The following is an 18,245-nucleotide window of genomic DNA, read 5'->3' on the forward strand; positions in this document are numbered from 1 at the left end:
TACAGGAGATTGTGAGAACTCTACATTGAGCCTAATCTTAGAATAGTAGTGACTCAGTCAAAATGCCAAAGACTCAATTGTATTTTGGCTGAGAAAACACTGCAGGAACAGCCTCACAGATTGTCTTTTAGGTGGGCTCAGGAAGGTCCTGCTTAAACAGCTATGAGATTTATACAGGAGATTCAGGACCAATAGCAATTCTGTTCCCCCCACTGAGGTCAACAGGAATGCAAAAGGTTAACATATGAGTGATTTTAACCCAATTCTTGCCCAAGGAGAAAATGCTTTTAGCTTTGCACCTATATCCAAGTGACTCCAACTGTTGTTCATTTTACTGATAACTCTCTAAAGGATATAACACACATTAAAGAACCCTGACAATGCTCCAGGTCAATGAAGGGACCAACGTGGCAAACATAAGTGTCTTGCCCAAAACCACAGAGCAAGTGCTTCTGAGAGCCAAGGTTAGAACTCGGGCTGGAATCTCTTCCACTCAAGTCTTGTGGTCAGGCCAGGGGATCAGTGTAATTAAATCTAGACAAGGTGATGAAAATACACGCTAGAAATGTAATCATTAATGAGAGGAAAACAGAACTGACAAGAGGACAAAATAAAAAAGCTCCATAAAATATTATAAATGTCAAGTATCCACAGTGAGATTGTTTAGCTAAAAAGGCAGGAAAAAACCACTAAGACTAAGTTACGTCTGCATATCAAAACTACAGATAAACAATTGTCTCCTTCCAAGAAACAGTGATAGTGTATTAATGGGATTTAGGCCACAGTATTGTAAACACACGTGTACCTAACTCTGAAGTCAAATCAGTCTAGTCATGTGGTCAAAATTAAGCTCATGGGTGTTTTTAGGATAAGGGTCTTCAGTGTGTAAAAACAAAGACAGCATTGAACCAATTAATCTGTTACACATAATAACCCATAATTTTTGTTTCAAAGAGTAAGAATTATTTATAGCACACTCTTGCAATATTCACATAGTTTCCAATGTCAGAGGCAACAATGAACATGTCAGCATGCAGAGTAATGATGATGATGACGACGATATTAAAAAAGTAACAACCTTTCTTTGAATACCCTTTGGTGACACAAATGTCTAAATTGCAGGAACTGATCTCTGCCCTGTAATCTGTGACACCTGCACGTGCTACTCACTTGCACTTGAAGTTTTCGGGAGTGATGTTGTGCTGGTGAGGAAACTGGGAGTCCCAGCGCTGACACTGGACTCCACTCCATATGGTGTTCATGGTACCTCGGTAGCCCTCACCTTGCCCCTTGATGCACTCTGTCGTTTCTACGGCAGCATCGGTGATGTTCACAATGGTCTGAGCTGTAAATGGAGAGAAAGAGAGCTGTTTTCTTTTCCTAAGAGTGAGTCTGGTGTGAGTGTACTGCAGTTCAGCCTCTATAGCTACTCAAATTCAGAGCCTCTGATGACACTGTCAGTGATGGTCAAGTCTGGCAACTCAAACAATTAATTGCTTCTTTCAACTTTTACAAGACCAATGAGATTCTCTGCGGCTGCAGAAACTCATGTTAGCACATTTGCTTTCAGGATTAGGGCATAAAATGTCTGAAATATATAAGGGTTCCTATGTAAATCTTGCTGCATAGAGAGATGCTAGGTTGTTTCTACTGCAGTCAGTGTCAGAGTGATATTCTTAGGGTAGGCCTATACTTACCGCGCGGGTCAACGCGGACAGTTCGACTTCTCGGAGTTCGAACTATCGCGTCTAATCAAGACGCGATAGTTCGAACTCCCCATGTGCTCCGGTCGACTCCAGAACTCCACCACCGCGAACGGTGGTGGCGGAGTCGACCTTGGAGCCGCGGACTTCGATCCCGCGGCATCTGGACGGGTGAGTAGTTCGAACTAGGGTACTTCAAGTTCAGCTACGCTATTCACGTAGCTGAACTTGCGTACTTTAGTTCGACCCCCTCCTCTTAGTGTAGACCAGGCCTTAGTTATTATAATCCCAATCCTGAAAGTATTTACACGCATTCTTAATTTCACGCAACTGAGTAGCCCCAATGAGACGTCCCACACATTAAAGTGAAGCATATGCATAAATGTTTGCAGGATTCAGACCCTAATGTAGTTGTTGTTTTTTCCCAACGCACCCAAAATATCAGTGATGGATTAGTGAGCAGTACGTACTTAAAAAGCAATACATCTTATTATTAGCTAATGTCCTAATGCTCCTTTAAACTACTCATTTTTATGCTTCATAAAGTTAAGAAAAAGAAGTGCCCTAATTTCTGGAAACCTGAGATCAGAATTCTCTAGAGAGAGATAAATATTTTCAAGACTAACAAATGCATCAGACTCAAGATCTTTCACAGATGTCAATATGATCAGCATTAATCCTAGTCTGGGCTGTTTTGAACTAAATTCAGACAAACAGTGGCTTCACAAATGAGTCATTTCCAATGCCTGAAAGCCTCTTTTTATTTCCTGTAATTGAAAAGTTGATGGGAAAGATGTAGCACAAAATTTATTAAGTAATGCAAAACTAAACATACTACAGTGATGTCAGTGTCTTCCAAATGCCCCCCCAAACTCACCTTTAAATAATTATTCAAGAGTCATTTTGTAACTGTTGCTAATTGGTATTTGTTCATAATCTGGTGAGTAATTTTACAAGTTAATTTACCAGCTACAGTTTTCAACTGTAAACAGGGGCAGCTCTAGGCATTTTGCTGCCCCAAGCACAGCAGGCAGGCTGCCTTCGGCGGCAGGCCTGCGGGAGGTCCGCCAAAGCCGCGGGACCAGCGGACCTTCCGCAGGCACGCCGCCAAAGGCAGCCTGCCTGCCGCCCTAAGGGCCACCGGCAGAGCGCACCCAGTGGCTTGCCACCCCAAGCATGCGTGCTGCTGCCTGGAGCTGCCTCTGACTGTAAATATGTTAATAAACAGTCTCTAAATTATTTTATTCTATGTTCCAGCAATTAGAATAATATAGATGTGTTCTATTGATAATGTCATTCATTGTTAGTGAATCAGTAATTCCAGCCAGCTCCACTAATTTGCAAAGTGAATGGATCTCAGGAAAATGAAATGTTATAACATAGGGTTTCTGTATGACTTATTTTCAAATCCCTCATTTTAAAGATCCTATTAACGTCAGTCAATAACATCAAGATGCACAGTGGTACTATAGATATAGATATAGATAGATAGATAGATAGATATAGATATATATATCTGTCTATGCTAGAACTCTACATTTCTCTTTTATTCATCTGCTAGATGCTTTTATCTCTGCTTCATAGTCAGATTAATTGCCTGTCTCCCCTTCCCAAGGCAGTCCATCTGCACAAGTTGCCCCTCTGCACTGAAGTTATGATTTCCAAGCTCATTCCAAAGCCAAAAGGCCATAGTGATGTCTCTTGCATTCCTAGGTTTCTGCAAGATGGTAAATGCATCCTCTGGGGTGGATTCACTAAAGAGAGTAGCTGTTCTTTAGTTTTCAATCATCAAAACTATTTTTACTGATTTTATAAATAAAGTAAGGGAGAAGAACTGGCTCTTGGAGAAGCACCTAAGACGGACAAGTGCTGGGCAGGGTTAGCAGAGTCTGGGAGAGCTCTAGGCTGACGATTGCCAGACTGGGGCATTGACACAAAGGGGCAGAGAAGGTGCTGGGGCTATGGGGAAGGGGCCCAGGGAAGTAGGCAGTGGAGGAGAGTTGGAGGAGGGCAGTAATTGGCTGGGCCACCCCTTTCCCCACCATTTACCAGGAATGAGTGGCTAAGCCAGACTGCCATTTGCCCTTGGCGGAAGGCCAAGGGCAAATGGCTAGACTGAGGACTGCCGTGACCCACTGAGGCGAGTGATAGAACCAGAAGCTGCCGGTCTAATAATCCCATCTCTGCCACTCATAAAATGTGTGACTTTAGGCAAGTCACTTAACCTCTCTGCATCTTGGTTTCACCCTTTACAATGTTATATAATAATATCACATGACAGGGCTGTTGTGACAATTAATTAGCAGAGCTGAGTGAATTATTCACAATGAACAATTTATCCACTGAATTTATCCTTTCGTCCCTTCTTTAGAATAATTGCAAATAGATTGCAGTTTCCTCGGACTTTTTCATTCTTTGAACTAATTTAATTATATTATTCCTCAGCATTTATTCTGTGTATTGATCATAAACTGAGCTGAGTGTATTTGGAACTTGATATCCATAAATTGAGCTGTGTCCTTTAGTTCCAATTAGTCAAGTAAGTCACAAAGTATTATTCTGTTCCCTGATTGGATGAGAAGGCACTTCTGGTACCAATACGTAAGCCTCCAAATTTAAAATTTGGCTTCTGGAAATTCTCAAGGATGCAACTTTAAAATGCATTTTCCATGAACATTTGTAAAAGGCAAAATACAAAAGGCATATGAATATGGCAAAAAAAATCTAAATGATTATTTCTTTTTTTACACTATCCCATCCACCCAATTCTATCAGGTCCCAGTCCTGCAAAAAGTCCTGCATGGATTGCTTTTCAGGATGAGGTCTTAGTCCCTGATCCAGCAAACCATTTATGCACATTTAAATTTAATCACATGACTAGTCTCATTGAGTTCCATAGGAACAATCATGTGCTTAAAGTTACACATGCTTAAGTGTTTGGCAGGATCAGGGCCTTAATTAGTAAAAAGGTAGAACTGACTTCAAAGGGAGTATGATTCTGTGTTATGTTTTTACATTTTTATAAAAAGTGCTATGTGTTATATATTAACGCTGTCCTATGAAGTTTTGTAATTGTTAGCAGAAATAATTTTGTCATTTATTTGTCATTTTTTGGAACTTAAATTAAACTATATCTTACACTTTGAGGACCAAAAGGAACCCCATTAATTTTATCACTGACTAATGCAAAAAGCTGTGACAGATTCTCCGACATCCCTTCTATGCCTCTACACTTTCACCATCACACCCCTAACACAAAAAGTTTCAAAAATGCAAAAATACCAATTTTTCATAAAATTGTCTCTTTTGATATCTTTAAATGAACTACTTATTAAAGGAAGCCCTTGTGCAGAAAAAACAAAACCCATATAAAATTTTGGGAGGAAGGATAAGCATACAATCTGGAGCTCTGCATAGCAAACTGAGGATGATCTTCTCGATCCTACTCCTCACAACAATACTAAGGTAGGAAAAGGGCAGTCAACACTAACATTTGTTCCTTCCTTGGAGAACTTCACAGTAAAGAAATGAGTATAGAAGAGACATAGAAGAGTATAGAGATAATTCGCAATGAACCCACAGAGCCAAATTCTGCTCTCAATGATACCATTGGGAGTGTCTCAACGACACTCGTTCGAGTCAATAGAATTACCAGGGTGTAAATGGGGGAATAATTTGTCCCTGTTTTTTAAAGACAAGCAGGTTTGTGCCTAATACAGTAGAGGAACTGTTCTAAAACAACTCTGTCATAATAAAATGTGACCTGTGTAATGCTGCAAAGTTCAGTGAGAAGCTGGAGTGATCTGCTGAGCAGGTGCTGCTCATGCATAGTAAAGCTGCCCCAAAAGAGCCTTAACTCATGCCCTGCATTATTATTGAATTTGAAATTCTAGGCTATACCACACCTCAGGTCACTTTCCTCCCCTATATTTTGAACATTGGCTCTTCAACCCCTTCTGTGTGCTTGGTAGCTTTATTATGATATACAGCAGAGCAGAGGAAAAAATACCTGCTTTATAGCATTGGTGTGGAAGAATCATGTAGTGCCAATTTTAATCTACATTGCCTGAGGGATAACAAAGGAATAAATTAGAGTTTAACCCCCAAAAAACCCACAGAGGGTCATATCTTGGCAATGCTACAGCCTGAATATGAACACCAACAATTAGCTTGGTCTGGAATCCAGATACACATTTCAGAGTTCCCCCCACACCTCTATAATGGGCTGAAAAGCTTTGAATCCAAAACCGCTTTATATTTAGTGTGTTCAAAATTCAGATATGGATCCAAATTTTGACCCTGAATCTCATCTTTAGATTAAACAGAACTCCTACATATCAGATTGAAAAGTATGCTAGAAGTAGAGAGATGGAGTCTTTATAAAGAGAGAGAAAATAATACATAGTTACACACAGTGAACACTATAATAACCCTCTATTAGTCCTCATTGTAAAATTAAGTGGGAAGTAACTATCAAATTTTAAACACCAGTTTCTTCCCACTGACTCACTTCTATAAACATCTTTATGTTAAGTAAATATGAAGCTTGAGTTGCACTTTCTTTATTTGTGTAGTATGTTTCAGCAAGACACTATAATGGCTTGTCTACATGTGGACACTCAGGAAAGTCAAGATAAATTAAGTGAAGGTCTGAAGTTAATGTGCATAAATTCAAGTGCACTAAACACCTGCATGGATGCTCTCATTCATAAGTAAAGTGACCTTGGCATTGTTGCTTAGGAGGATTAAACTACAAAAACTTTACTTCTGAATAAGAGTATCCACATGCAGGTTTTAATTTATGCACATTAACTTCACAGCTTTAGTTAATTTATTTAAACTCACTGAATAGACAAGCCCTAAATCACACCTCAGCATTCAAACCAGCAAGGGAATCTCTGCTTCTAAAAAATTTAGTTGGCAAAAATAGAGGAGTTCCATTTCTTTATCCTCCCAATCAGTGGTGACAACAGCACCATCGTCCCTCTGACCCACGCTATCAACCTTGTTGTTATTTCTCCTCTTTCTCCTTCTCCTATCGCCTCCAGGCACTCACTGAGTCCTGTTACTTCTTCCTCTTTAATACTTCCAAACATCATCCTTTCTTCTCTGTGCCTTCTACTCTGATCTAGGCCTTCAATACTTCTCATACTGACTGACATCTGCAGCCTCCTCCTCTCTGTGCTCCCCAAAAATGTCTCCTCTCCCCTCCCCGTGTAGGCCAACTAACTGTATCCTTTTCCTCTGTCACTCTAGCCATGTTACTATGTACACCCCCCACCTCTGATTATTATAACAGGAATCCACTCTCCTTTCCCATTAATCCCAAATTCCTTGTCCTTATCCCCTCTTTACAATCCCTGTCCCTGCTTCCATCTCTGCTCTCATTTCCTCCTACACCCATTCTGGCTATTTTAATGCTCCTTTTTATCTTCTCGCCTAACTAGAAATTGGCCCAAGCCAAAACCGCATCCACATATGTGAACAACTTCAAACCAACTCATGTGCTCAAAACCTCACTCCAGATCCAGCTTCTGCAGTTTGAATCCATCTCTAATCCTTATTGTTCCCATCATCTCCTTCTCACACTCTTGACTTTATGTCTTCATTTTTATACTGTCTTCTGTTCTTGAAAGAGACTTCAGTTTCTGATACATCAAGTCCCCTCCTTCTGCCGCTTCAAATCCTTCCATAAACATACATTTATTTTATGAAGCCATCCCTACATTGATTTCATCACCAAAAAGGTTGCCTTCTTGCATGAGAACTCTCACATACATATTTCTGAATTAAACTGCAAACGTCTTGGTGCAGAGACAGGATTTATTGTGTTATATAAACTAATGCATGCTATGTACCAAATCCTGAGCTGCTGCTGAGAGATGTACTCAGTGAAGCTTGGGTGGCGTATGAGGGAGGGAGCACAAAGGTGACTGTAAGCCAAAAATTCACCTGTGCTGAGAAATCACATGGTAGCTGGGTAAACCAGCTCTAAGGCAGTTTGTGCAAAGCTGCTCTAACACACAGTAAGTTTTGGGCTAACAAATAATAGTAATAATAGCAGCAAAAGGCAATTTCAGATTAATTTAGAGAAGATAATACTGTAATTGATTATCAATTGGGGGGGTTATTATGAGGTTTCATCATCAACCTTTAGTACTTATATGGCCCCTGTAGTAGGAAGAGAGCCTGAGACATAAGCTCTTGTATCAGAGGCCTGGTATGAGGCAGGACCGGCTCACACAATTTGGCAAGAATAGGGCTAATACTGCAAAAATACTCATTCCTCAGAAGTGCTAAGCACAGAGTAATCGCAAACACATCCTGATATCAAGTGGTACCAGAACATCCCGATATTAAGGATGGTGCAGAAACATCCCCCAAGGAGAACAGGAACACACTGATCCCTCCTTAAAGATAAGGTCAGGATAACAGTATGAAATAAAGATGTTTTGATAGAACCAATGTGTACAAGTTAATAACTAGCCACGTCAGGGGGCAGTAACTAACTATGTCGGAGGCAGTACTAACTTGTTTGTATCAGGGTATAAAAATGCATCTCAAAGGGAGTATCTTTGTCCAGCCGAGTGGGGAATGGAAAGTCCCGCCTTTCACTGAGCTGCGTCCATCGTCATGGGTATACATGTCTGAGTATCCTCGTAGAGTCTGCCGTGTGCTATTACTGTGCTTTGTCATCAATAAACCTGGCCTGGCGCCTTCAGACCTTAATGGATTTGGTGGTCATTGGGTGGTTCACTCAAGGTCTGCTGTGCTGGCTGGGGCAGCACAGAGGGAGAACACACATATGCAGCCAAACATCTAACCACAGCCCCCATTGAGCACCTCGTAAATTTTAATTTATTTATCCTCACAACATCCTTGTGAGGTAGGGAAGTGCCATTATCCCCATTTTACTGATGAGGAACTGAGGTACTGAGAGAGACTAAGTGATTTGCCCAAGGTCTGTGGTTGAGCAAGGAATTGAACCCAGGATTTCCAAAACCTCACCCACTGTCCTAACCACTAAAACAGTGGTTTTCAAACTTTTTAGGCTACGTACCCCTTTCCAAATAATGTAGCTTACTGCATACCCCTATCTGAGATAGGCAGAGGCAATGCGTGGGGGGGCGTGCAGGGTCACGTGCCCCCTCAGACTTCTGCCTTCTAGTGAGAAGCAACTTCTAGAGGTTTTCAAACTGTGGGACACATACCTCTAGGGCAGGGTTTCTCAAACAGGGGTCACCACCAGGGCCGGCTCCAGACCCCAGCGCGCCAAGCGTGCGCTTGGTGCGGCGTCCCGCGGGAGGGCGGCAGGCGGCTCCGGTGGACCTCCCGCAGGCGTACCTGCGGAGGGGCCGCTAGTCCCGCGGCTCCAGTGGAGCATCCGCAGGCATGCCTGCGGGAGGTCCACCGGAGCCACGGGAGCAACGGACCCTCTGCAGGCACGTCTGCAGGAGGTCCACCGGAGCCGTGGGACCGGCGACCAGCAGAGCGCCCCCCGTAGCATGCCGCCCTGCTTTGGGCGGCGGAAATCCTAGAGCCGGCCCTGGTCACCACTTGTGTAGGGAAAGCCCCTGGCGGGCCGGGCGGTGTGTTTACCTACCCCATCCGCAGGTCTGTCCCATCGCGGCTCCCACTGGCCACGGTTTGCTGCTCCAGGACAATGGGAGCTGCTGGAAGTGGCGCGGGCTGAGGGACTTCCTGGCCGCCGCTTCCAGCAGCTCCCATTGGCCCAGAGCAGCGATCCGCACCCCACAGTTTGAAACCCTCTGATTCTGAGGTACACCAATGCTGCTGCAGTTTTAATTGAAAGGAGATTCAATTTGATCAGATTGCCAAGTCTTACTAAATAAAATGTGTTGTCGGTCATTATAGGATTTTTCCCACGTACCCCCTGATGGGGTATGTGTATCCCAGTTTGAAAACCACTGCACTAAAACATCCATCATCATTTAATGGAAAAAACTCGTATTTACCAGAGTTTTATTCAGGAAAATATTTGAAGATTTTAGAAAAGTGGTGATTTTTCTGATGTAAAAGTATACTGATGAGAACATTGCTTGATATTATCATCATCGTCACTATTGTCTGATTAGTAATGTGAAACAGAATCAGGCAATTTATCAAAGGAATTTTTGTATTGTGCATGCATCTTTTACATATTCGCCCTTACACAGAACACTACCGTTTACTATAATGTAAATTTAGTTTCAAGTGTTTCAAATTTAGTTTTCCCCTGATGTCAGATGAAGATCAAAAAGAAGATTGGGTACCCAGTGCAGAGAGCCCAACTTCATCACAATTTCAAGAGCAAAGTGCTCAGGATCATTAATGTAGGCCATTTATTTTTAGAAGGGTTGGTACTGGGATTGCATTTCTTGAAGACTCTAACATAATCTGAACTGTTAGGAGAGGAGGAGCCATTACTAGAGTTTGGAAAACATCCCCTGCCATATGTCTTTAAAAAAATTGGATCAGACTGTGAATGTTAAGAGTTACATTGATTGTTAAGCTTATGTGACCACCAAAGCCAGATGTGACTCTTCAGAGCACTGACACATCAACTTGGGAAATGCCAAAGGATAAACATTTATAAAAGCTGCATTTGTAAAAACTGTCAGAAATTATAACTTAGACAAATTTTTTAGTAATAAAATCTCCACTACCAGAAAAAAGTATATGACTATGTTACAACAGAGACCGATTATTCAATAAAATACACGTGTTGAAAGTAGTTGTGGATAGAGGTGGATTAGGGGTTTGTGGGGCCCTGAGCCAGAGCAAGTGGGGGCTCCTCCTCACCTTTTCCACCTGCAGTTCTCTCCAACACCCCCCCACACACACACACACATGCTCTGGTCCTCCTGCCCAGCCCTCCTGTCAGGGAGTGGGGGTGCCCTGCCCTGCCTGCCTGGCACTCCTGCCAGAGAGTGGGGTCAGGGCGCAGGGCTTCCCCCACTCCCGGCAGGAGGGTCAGGTGGACAGGCAGAGTGGGGCAAGCCCCTACGCTCTGACTCTGCTCCATGGCAGGAGTGCTGGGTGAGCGGAGCGAGTTGGGGGTGCCCATTTTTCTGGGTGCCCCCACTGGTTGTGGGAAGAACTACCCAGTAAAAAATAAAGAGTAAAGAAACGAATAAGTAAATTGCTCTTCACAATCTTTAAACTAGGTGTACAGACTCAACTGTTTTATATTTGAGACAAAAACTAGGTCCAAACTAGATGATGTCTTTGGCTTAATAACTTCCCAGTTGTTCTTAGAGGCCAAAGTCGGACGCTCAGGTAGCAAAAAGTCCAGATACAAGGAGGTGCTTGAGTTCACAGGAGAGATCTTTTGGCACAAGGTCACACATGAACTGATGTATGGATTTTTGAAGCCACTATTTTTGATCACATAAGGCAGCAGGGTCACTTCTAAGTTGCCACTGCTCTGGGCACCCCCTTTACAGACATCATACAGCATGACAAATTGTCCTCTCCTTTACACCACTTTTACAATGATGTAACTCCTCTGACTTTAGTGGAATTATTCTAGACTGGTGCTGATGCATGTGAAAGCAGAATTAGGCTCAAAGTGATGGTCTGCATCAAAGAATAAATCAGGAGTAACATCACTGAAGTCAGAGTTACACCAGCATAAATACAGGGTAAATGAGACATGAGTCATGGCCAAAAAGGTTACAGTAGCATAAAACTAGTACTGTACAAGTGACTATGGACTGTCCAGAAGTATTGATGGGCAAAATTTGAAAACATTGATAAGTATAAATTGGATAAGAGCCCAAAAGTAAAGGATATAAATTCTGCTTTTACACTGTGTGCAGCCTCTTGGACGCTATACAGGGGTGGAAGGCAGAATGTGGCCCCAGATGTTTTATCCACACTTTGACCATTGAGGGGCTAGAAAACTGGAAGAACATATTTTTTCATACAGTTTCCAGTTCCCTCTCATTTTGGGCTAGTTGAAAATATCACAAGAATGGCTTTTTCTGGTCTCCGTCAAAACCAAAAATTGCAGAGGACTATGAAAACTAAAACAAACAATCATAAAGGTTCACTCAACTATTTTTCTTTTCTTTTTTTAAATCCACAAATAAATAAATTTAGCTTCCGCGTGAATAAATGGTCTGATGGTGTGGATTTTTAACAGTATCAGTTAACCTTTAAAACTAACTGTGACAAATTCTGATGTCATTTATAACCATGAAACCTTACCAAAGCCACAATCTCTCTGAAGAATAGTACTGCACATAAAGAGCTCTCAAGACATAAGTACATATATCCTTTCTCAGAAAAAAAACCTATGTTAAAAATGACATTAAGGTAGCAAAGTTCTCTGTGTGACCTTAGTTTGGTCGCTTGTGCATGTGCATTATGGCACAGCCCTTAACTATGTGATTCCAGCCTATTTTTTCCAAAGGACCCATCTCATTCAGTGCACAGGATGGATCTATTTTGGGGATGCATCATGGTTATGTAGTAAAAAAGAGTGTTGTCTGCAGGATCCCTGCTTCATTTGCTACTGAAGTTGAAAGGTGTATAGTGAAGGAGGCAGGGGCTGCAAGAAGAGAAAGGATTGTCTTATGGTTTAGGCAGTTGAATGCTGCCCTGGAGAATTAGATTCTATCTCTGCATCTGCCACAGGTTTCCGATGTAATGCTAGGCAAGTCACTTATACCACACTTTTCACTGATTGCACTAATTACGTGTTCCTTATTCTCTGGGAGCCCAACTTGAGACACCCGGTTTTCAGAAGTGCTGAGCACTCACAACTGCAACACAACTCAGTGGGAGCTGTGTTTTGAACATATAAAGTGCTATATAATACTAAGGACACTAAACATCAGCTCAACCTGGCACTCAGAGTTAGTAGACACTTTTCATCTAAATCTCTCTGTGCCTGATTCCCATTAGGGAAAATGGGGAATAATAGCACCCCTTATTTCACAGAGGCATTATGAAAATAAATTTATTCCATGTTTATGAAACACTCAAATACTATAGTGATGAATACTATAGAAATCCCATAAGGAAATGAATAATTCTGTCTTCAGGGGAGGGTTTGAATTGTGTCCAGTAAGCAAGCCAGGAGATCACATATTGAACAAGGATAAAAATACTGAATAGTTGCCCATTCAGTGAGCACTATCCATCCTGAACACTGAATGAGGTAGGAGCCCTGTTTAAAAATTTGTATGTGATTAAGTAGTTGAAGTTTGTATCATAATAATACATAAACCCAAAGGGGTGGAATTAATATTGCATAGGCAACCTTAATTTTGGCATTTCCTAATTGCTCTGTGCTTGATTGTGCAGCCTTAATGTTCTTTTAATTTTGGTTTCCTTGTGAGCACAGCCCAACAGACTGCCCTTGGTGTGACAACCTGTGGGCACAAACAGAATTATGGGGACAACCCTTACCCACCAAATGTGATTTTTGTGGGTGGAGAATGGATGGACCTTATAACAAGATCCAAGACAAACATCCTGAGGGCAAGGAAGGGCAGAGGCCTAGTAGTACCTCTAGAAAAGGAGGGGAAGTGAGGGAGAAGATGTATCTTTCTGCTGGAAAAAGGGAGGACACATGTGACAGAGTGATGAGGGCTAGCACTTGAGCCAGCACTCTAGGTACCATTATTAGTATTAATTAGGTTTGCCTGGAGAAGGCCTAACTGGACAAGGTGTACCTGACTACCAGGCCAGATTGGGGCTGGTGAGTTAATGATCTAATTAGCCCATTAGCAGGGAAGCTATATAAAAGGACATATGAAGGCACGCTCAAGGGGAAAGAGAGGAGAGGAACAGAAAGCTAGGCGTGCTTGACCAAGGGGTCCCTCTGATTAGAGCCACCTTATCCCCTTCCTCTATTTGGGAGAAGGGGTTAGAAAGTTAAGATACAGTGTCTAGAGGTATGGAGACACTGCTATGGATTGGTGGAAGGATTAAAATACTGTAAATAAACTGCACAGTGGTATTTACAAGGAAGACATCTCAGTGCAGTCTGTGTTTATGGAAGAAGCAGGAGTGTGGCATGCTGCCCTGTGACATGTGTATAATAGAATAACTATAAAAAGTGCTCAATAATGCATTGCTGATTATATCTTATGCAGAGTATTGATGAGATTGTAAGGGCTGTTCTTTGCTTTATTTTAAAATTAAGCAAAGCGCAATGAATGGACAAAAACAGTTATATTCCCCACCCACTTAGAACAGACTATTTGAGTCCAGATTTGGGAAAGGAAAAGGAAGCAATAAATTTTTGCTTTAACTCACCACACGTTTTAATTGCACAGAACTCCCAAGGGGTGTCAGGGTCAAGAGTGTAGCACCATGGTCTCGGCTTGCCATCAGGATTGCGGCAGTAATTATCATCAAAGCCCTTGTCAGGATATCTGCAAACCACACCAACAAATATGTTCAGCACGTCTGGCTGGCAACACTATACAGGCATGTACAAGACGTGTAAAGAACCAATTCCATCTGAGACAAATTTGATACAGTGCCTGCTGGCTTGGAACCTGATCATATGGGGTTGGGGAATACCCTCTACTCCCATAGCGGAAAATGAGGGTGAAACCTCCTAGGAAGCACTTAGCAGAATCAGGCCCTTGGAGAGGGAGACTCAGCTTTGGTAACATGCAGGACACCAGATGGGGTAACTCAGCTAATTGCTTCACTCTAGTACATGGCCATCCCTTGACAGACACACAAGCCTCACTTTTTTTTCCCCCCACACAGCCAAATTAAGTGTGGATTATATAAACACTGCCTGGCATGCCAGACTCATTAAGAAAACAGGTTCTCTAGTGCAACAACCCTGGGTTCAAACTGGAAGCTATTTTCAATTGCTTTGTTACTAATGATAGCTCCATTTTGGTAACACAGCTTGTTCTAGGTCATGCCCTCATTTCCAGCATTGCAAAAAATATTTAAAACTTCCCTCTCCCTTTATCTTGTCAAGGTTTGAAACTGTCGTGTTATTTTAATTGTTTCCATGTTTGTCTCGCCTCTGTTAAACAGAAAAGTGGGGGGAACATAATAAGGAGACTTATTTTATCTAAATGGTCATAGTAGCAGCCATAAACTTCCAAATGTGGGGATAAATGTAAAATGTATTTATTGCCAATAAATGCAAAGTGCTTTGGTTTTGCAGGGTTTTTGCAGCATCTTTGAAAGAGAACAAAAGGTAGACTTGCCCAAGTGACTACTTTGAAAACTTATTTAAGGGGACAAAAATGTTAACTACCTATGAACCTGAGACCTTCCCACAATTGCAAGCAGATGTGCTTAATGATTTACATGTGATTTACAAAGGTGTGCCGATAGGGTTCTCTACCCACCATACACTCATCCCAAAGTCTGTTTGTACAGTCCTGCCTTCCTTGGGACAAATCACACTCTTGCTGCTACAGCAGGGTTTGAAAGGTGGGGTAGGGAGAGAATTGAAAGAGGGTTCAATCGTTATTGTCATTGAATCCTGCAGAATGGGCTGAGGAGACAGGGCTTTAGCAACATGAAAGCTTTTTATCCGCAGTAGCAACTGTGCTCCACAATACTCATTACTGCTGCAAGACAATTACTAAGTTCTAAACTGGGAGAGGGAGTGAAGTTTAAAAATACCCTGATATCTCCAAGGACCTTCCTCTGATCCCCACAACCGATCAGTCCCTGGGATGGGGCCAGGGTAGGGGGTAGGATCATCAGAACCATTTCCCCTAAATGACACACATCTCGTGAAGTGGGTATTCACCCATGAAAGCTCAAGCTCCAATACTTCTGTTAGTCTATAAAGTGCCACAGGACTCTTTGTCGCATTTCCACTAAAGGCCATCATGCAACTGTACACTAAGGGCTCAATCCTGCAAGGTGCTGAGCACTCTGGTCCCAGTCCAGCAAGGCACTTAGGCGCAGACTTAACTTCAATTGCATCATTTATGGCTTAACAATCATCACCAGAGTGCTCAGCATCTTGCAGGATCAAGCCATATAGACAGAGAAATGGGGAAATGTCCAGCACTATCCACTGACTGTATCCTCAACATCTTTTCTACCCTGAGTATAAATAAATTCATTGGTATCAGCTCCCTGTAAGGACTACAGACGACCTTGGTTGCAGGAGGGTATTAGGGTACAAAGCTAATCTGAGTCTCGTGAGTGGGGTGGGGCAGCAGGGAAAAAAGCCCTTTTAGACTTCCTCTAACCTTGGGGAACAGAAAAACTCCAGTTTACCTCCCTCATTTGCTCACATGCAGAGAGAGAGAGTGGGGGAAAAATTGTCCTGCTCCGTTACTGATTTTGCCTACAGTGTTCTCAGATCTGCTCGCCCCTTTCCATGTCCCTGGGAGTCAACTAGTAGCTATTTTAGTCCCCTAAAGCAGAAGACCATTTAGTGTCCCTTCCCTCACAGGTAGCCACAACTAGCAGGGATAAACTGGATGATGGGTTTGCAATCTGGCCAACCCAATCTCAGATTTATGTTACTGAGAATTGTGTAATGTCCCTGTAGGAGTTAGTCCAGTCTCCAGGTCTCTTTCCCCCAAACATACCCTGGGCCATAATCTGCCGCTTGGATCAGAGGAGGATTCTCAGGGTTCCTGAGATCTTTCAGATCCCCCATTACACCTCCTTAGTGATTTTTGTTAGGTTTATTATTTGTTTTTCCCCATCCTCCCCCTGAAGCAGCAGTAGGAACCTTGACTTCAGTGGCTAAGAAAGCAACAAGACACTTCTCCAATGTCAGAGACAGGTCCATTTCTAGGTTTGAAGAGAGTTAGCCATTCAAGTTCTGAATATTGCACATTTTTTTTTCAAACAGACCAAGATTGCTCTTTAACACGAATGAACGATCCTTATTTATTTGTTCATGTTGAAGTTTGCATCCCAAATGCATCCCTGACATGAGTATACTGTTGTAAATTAAATTACACCGGTGATTAATTTGGCCTTCTGATTTGTCACACTTAAAAAAAACCTGAATAGTGTTTTGTGGGGGCTAAAACTTTTACTGTTCATAAATATTCCAAATTTGTGTGTTCAGGGCTACAACCTTGTAGGTCAAGTTGTTGTATAAAGGTATTTCCATACCAGGGATATAAATCAGGAGGTTGTAATGAAAAGACAGACAGATTTTAAACTGTATTGGTTCCTCTCAGTATTTCTCTGCTATACATGAATATAAGCCACAGTCCTGCGTTGTGCTCCATAGAGAGGGACTGCTGTCCCAACACCAAGCCACGCAAGCCTCAATGGGATTCCATGAAGGTGCAACAGTGCGTCTGTGCAGAGCTCAATGCAGGATCATAGAATCTCAGGGTTGGAAGGGACTCAGGAGGTCATCTAGTCCAACCCCCTGCTCAAAGCAGGACCAATCCCCAACTAAATCATCCAAGCATCAGAATGAAATCGTGGCTCCACTGAAATCAATGACAAAATTCCCAGGGACATCAGTGATGCCAGGATGTCATCCTTAGGGCAAGTCTACACTACAAAATTAAGTTGACCTAAGCTACATTGACATACAGCCACTACACTAAATAAATTGGTTTTGCATGTCCATGCTACGCAACTTGTGTCAGAGGTGCTTGTCCTCACCAGGAGCGCTTGCACTGATTTAATTGTCAGTGTGGGGCATTGTGGGATGGCTTTTGAAAGACAGCAACACTGAATGTAAGCAACAGTGTCCACACTGACACTGTGTCAGTCTAATTACGTAGCCCTAAGTGGTACGCCTCTCGTGCATGTGGAGGTATGAAGTTGGTAAAGTCGGCGAGTTACATTGGTGAGAGCTACATTTTAGTGCCTTACATCGACCTAACTGTAGTGTAGAGCAGGTCTCAGTCTTCTTTTTCCCAGATAGCTCTCATTTATTCACACCCCTGAGCGACACAAATTATGCTGACATAACCTGTAATGTAGACATAACCTAAAGCTACCAGTATCTTATTTTAAAGCATAATGACTACATTTCATTATTAATACTTGGTAGTTTATATGGACACATTCAGAGGAAGATCTCAGATATTTACAGATATGAATTAATCCCAACAACATTATTGTGAGGAAGGTTAGCATTAATTTATCTATTTTATAAATTGGCTTAATCAAAATCAAATTTTTCAGAAAGGCTTGTTTCAGTATGAGCCCATGTAAGGTTTCCCCTCCTTAATGCAGTAAGGGTTCAAAGGCCTTTATGTGTGGCCTAAACCCACCCACATAGCCTCTCCAGAAGGGAGTGTAAATGTTGCAGATGGCTGTCTGCACTTCGGTGAATTTCACGCACTAGAATAAAACCTTTCTTGTCTGCAGATTTTTAATGCTATTTCTGACTCACTTTTTTGGCATTATATCTATATCTCATCAAGTTATTGTCCAAAACATAAATCTCTGATCATAAAATGCTGAACTTAACCATTCATAATTGCTTTTCCAGGATGAAAATCAGTGTTGATTTTTTTTAACACCTTACGCAACATAAACTAGAGAATTAAGACTGATAATTGCATAGGGTCTAGCTATTCATTATTGAAGTAAGTGGATATATTGTAA

General features: G+C 42.0%; 1 protein-coding gene across 7 annotated transcripts in view; it reads right to left on the reverse strand.

The window, feature by feature from the left end:
• HGF (hepatocyte growth factor) overlaps positions 1-18,245 on the reverse strand; it is a 70,429-nt gene that overhangs the window by 24,985 nt on the left and 27,199 nt on the right. For all 7 annotated transcript variants that reach the window (XM_039518586.1, XM_039518588.1, XM_039518587.1 and 4 more), the window contains 2 exons: positions 13,974-14,092; positions 1,171-1,345 (listed from right to left, as the gene is read on the reverse strand). In XM_039518586.1, the coding sequence (XP_039374520.1) occupies positions 1,171-1,345; positions 13,974-14,092 (294 nt within the window). The remainder of the gene's footprint in view (positions 1-1,170; positions 1,346-13,973; positions 14,093-18,245) is intronic.

Source organism: Mauremys reevesii, linkage group 1 (genome assembly GCF_016161935.1).
Source record: "Mauremys reevesii isolate NIE-2019 linkage group 1, ASM1616193v1, whole genome shotgun sequence".
Classification (NCBI taxonomy): domain Eukaryota; kingdom Metazoa; phylum Chordata; order Testudines; family Geoemydidae; genus Mauremys; species Mauremys reevesii.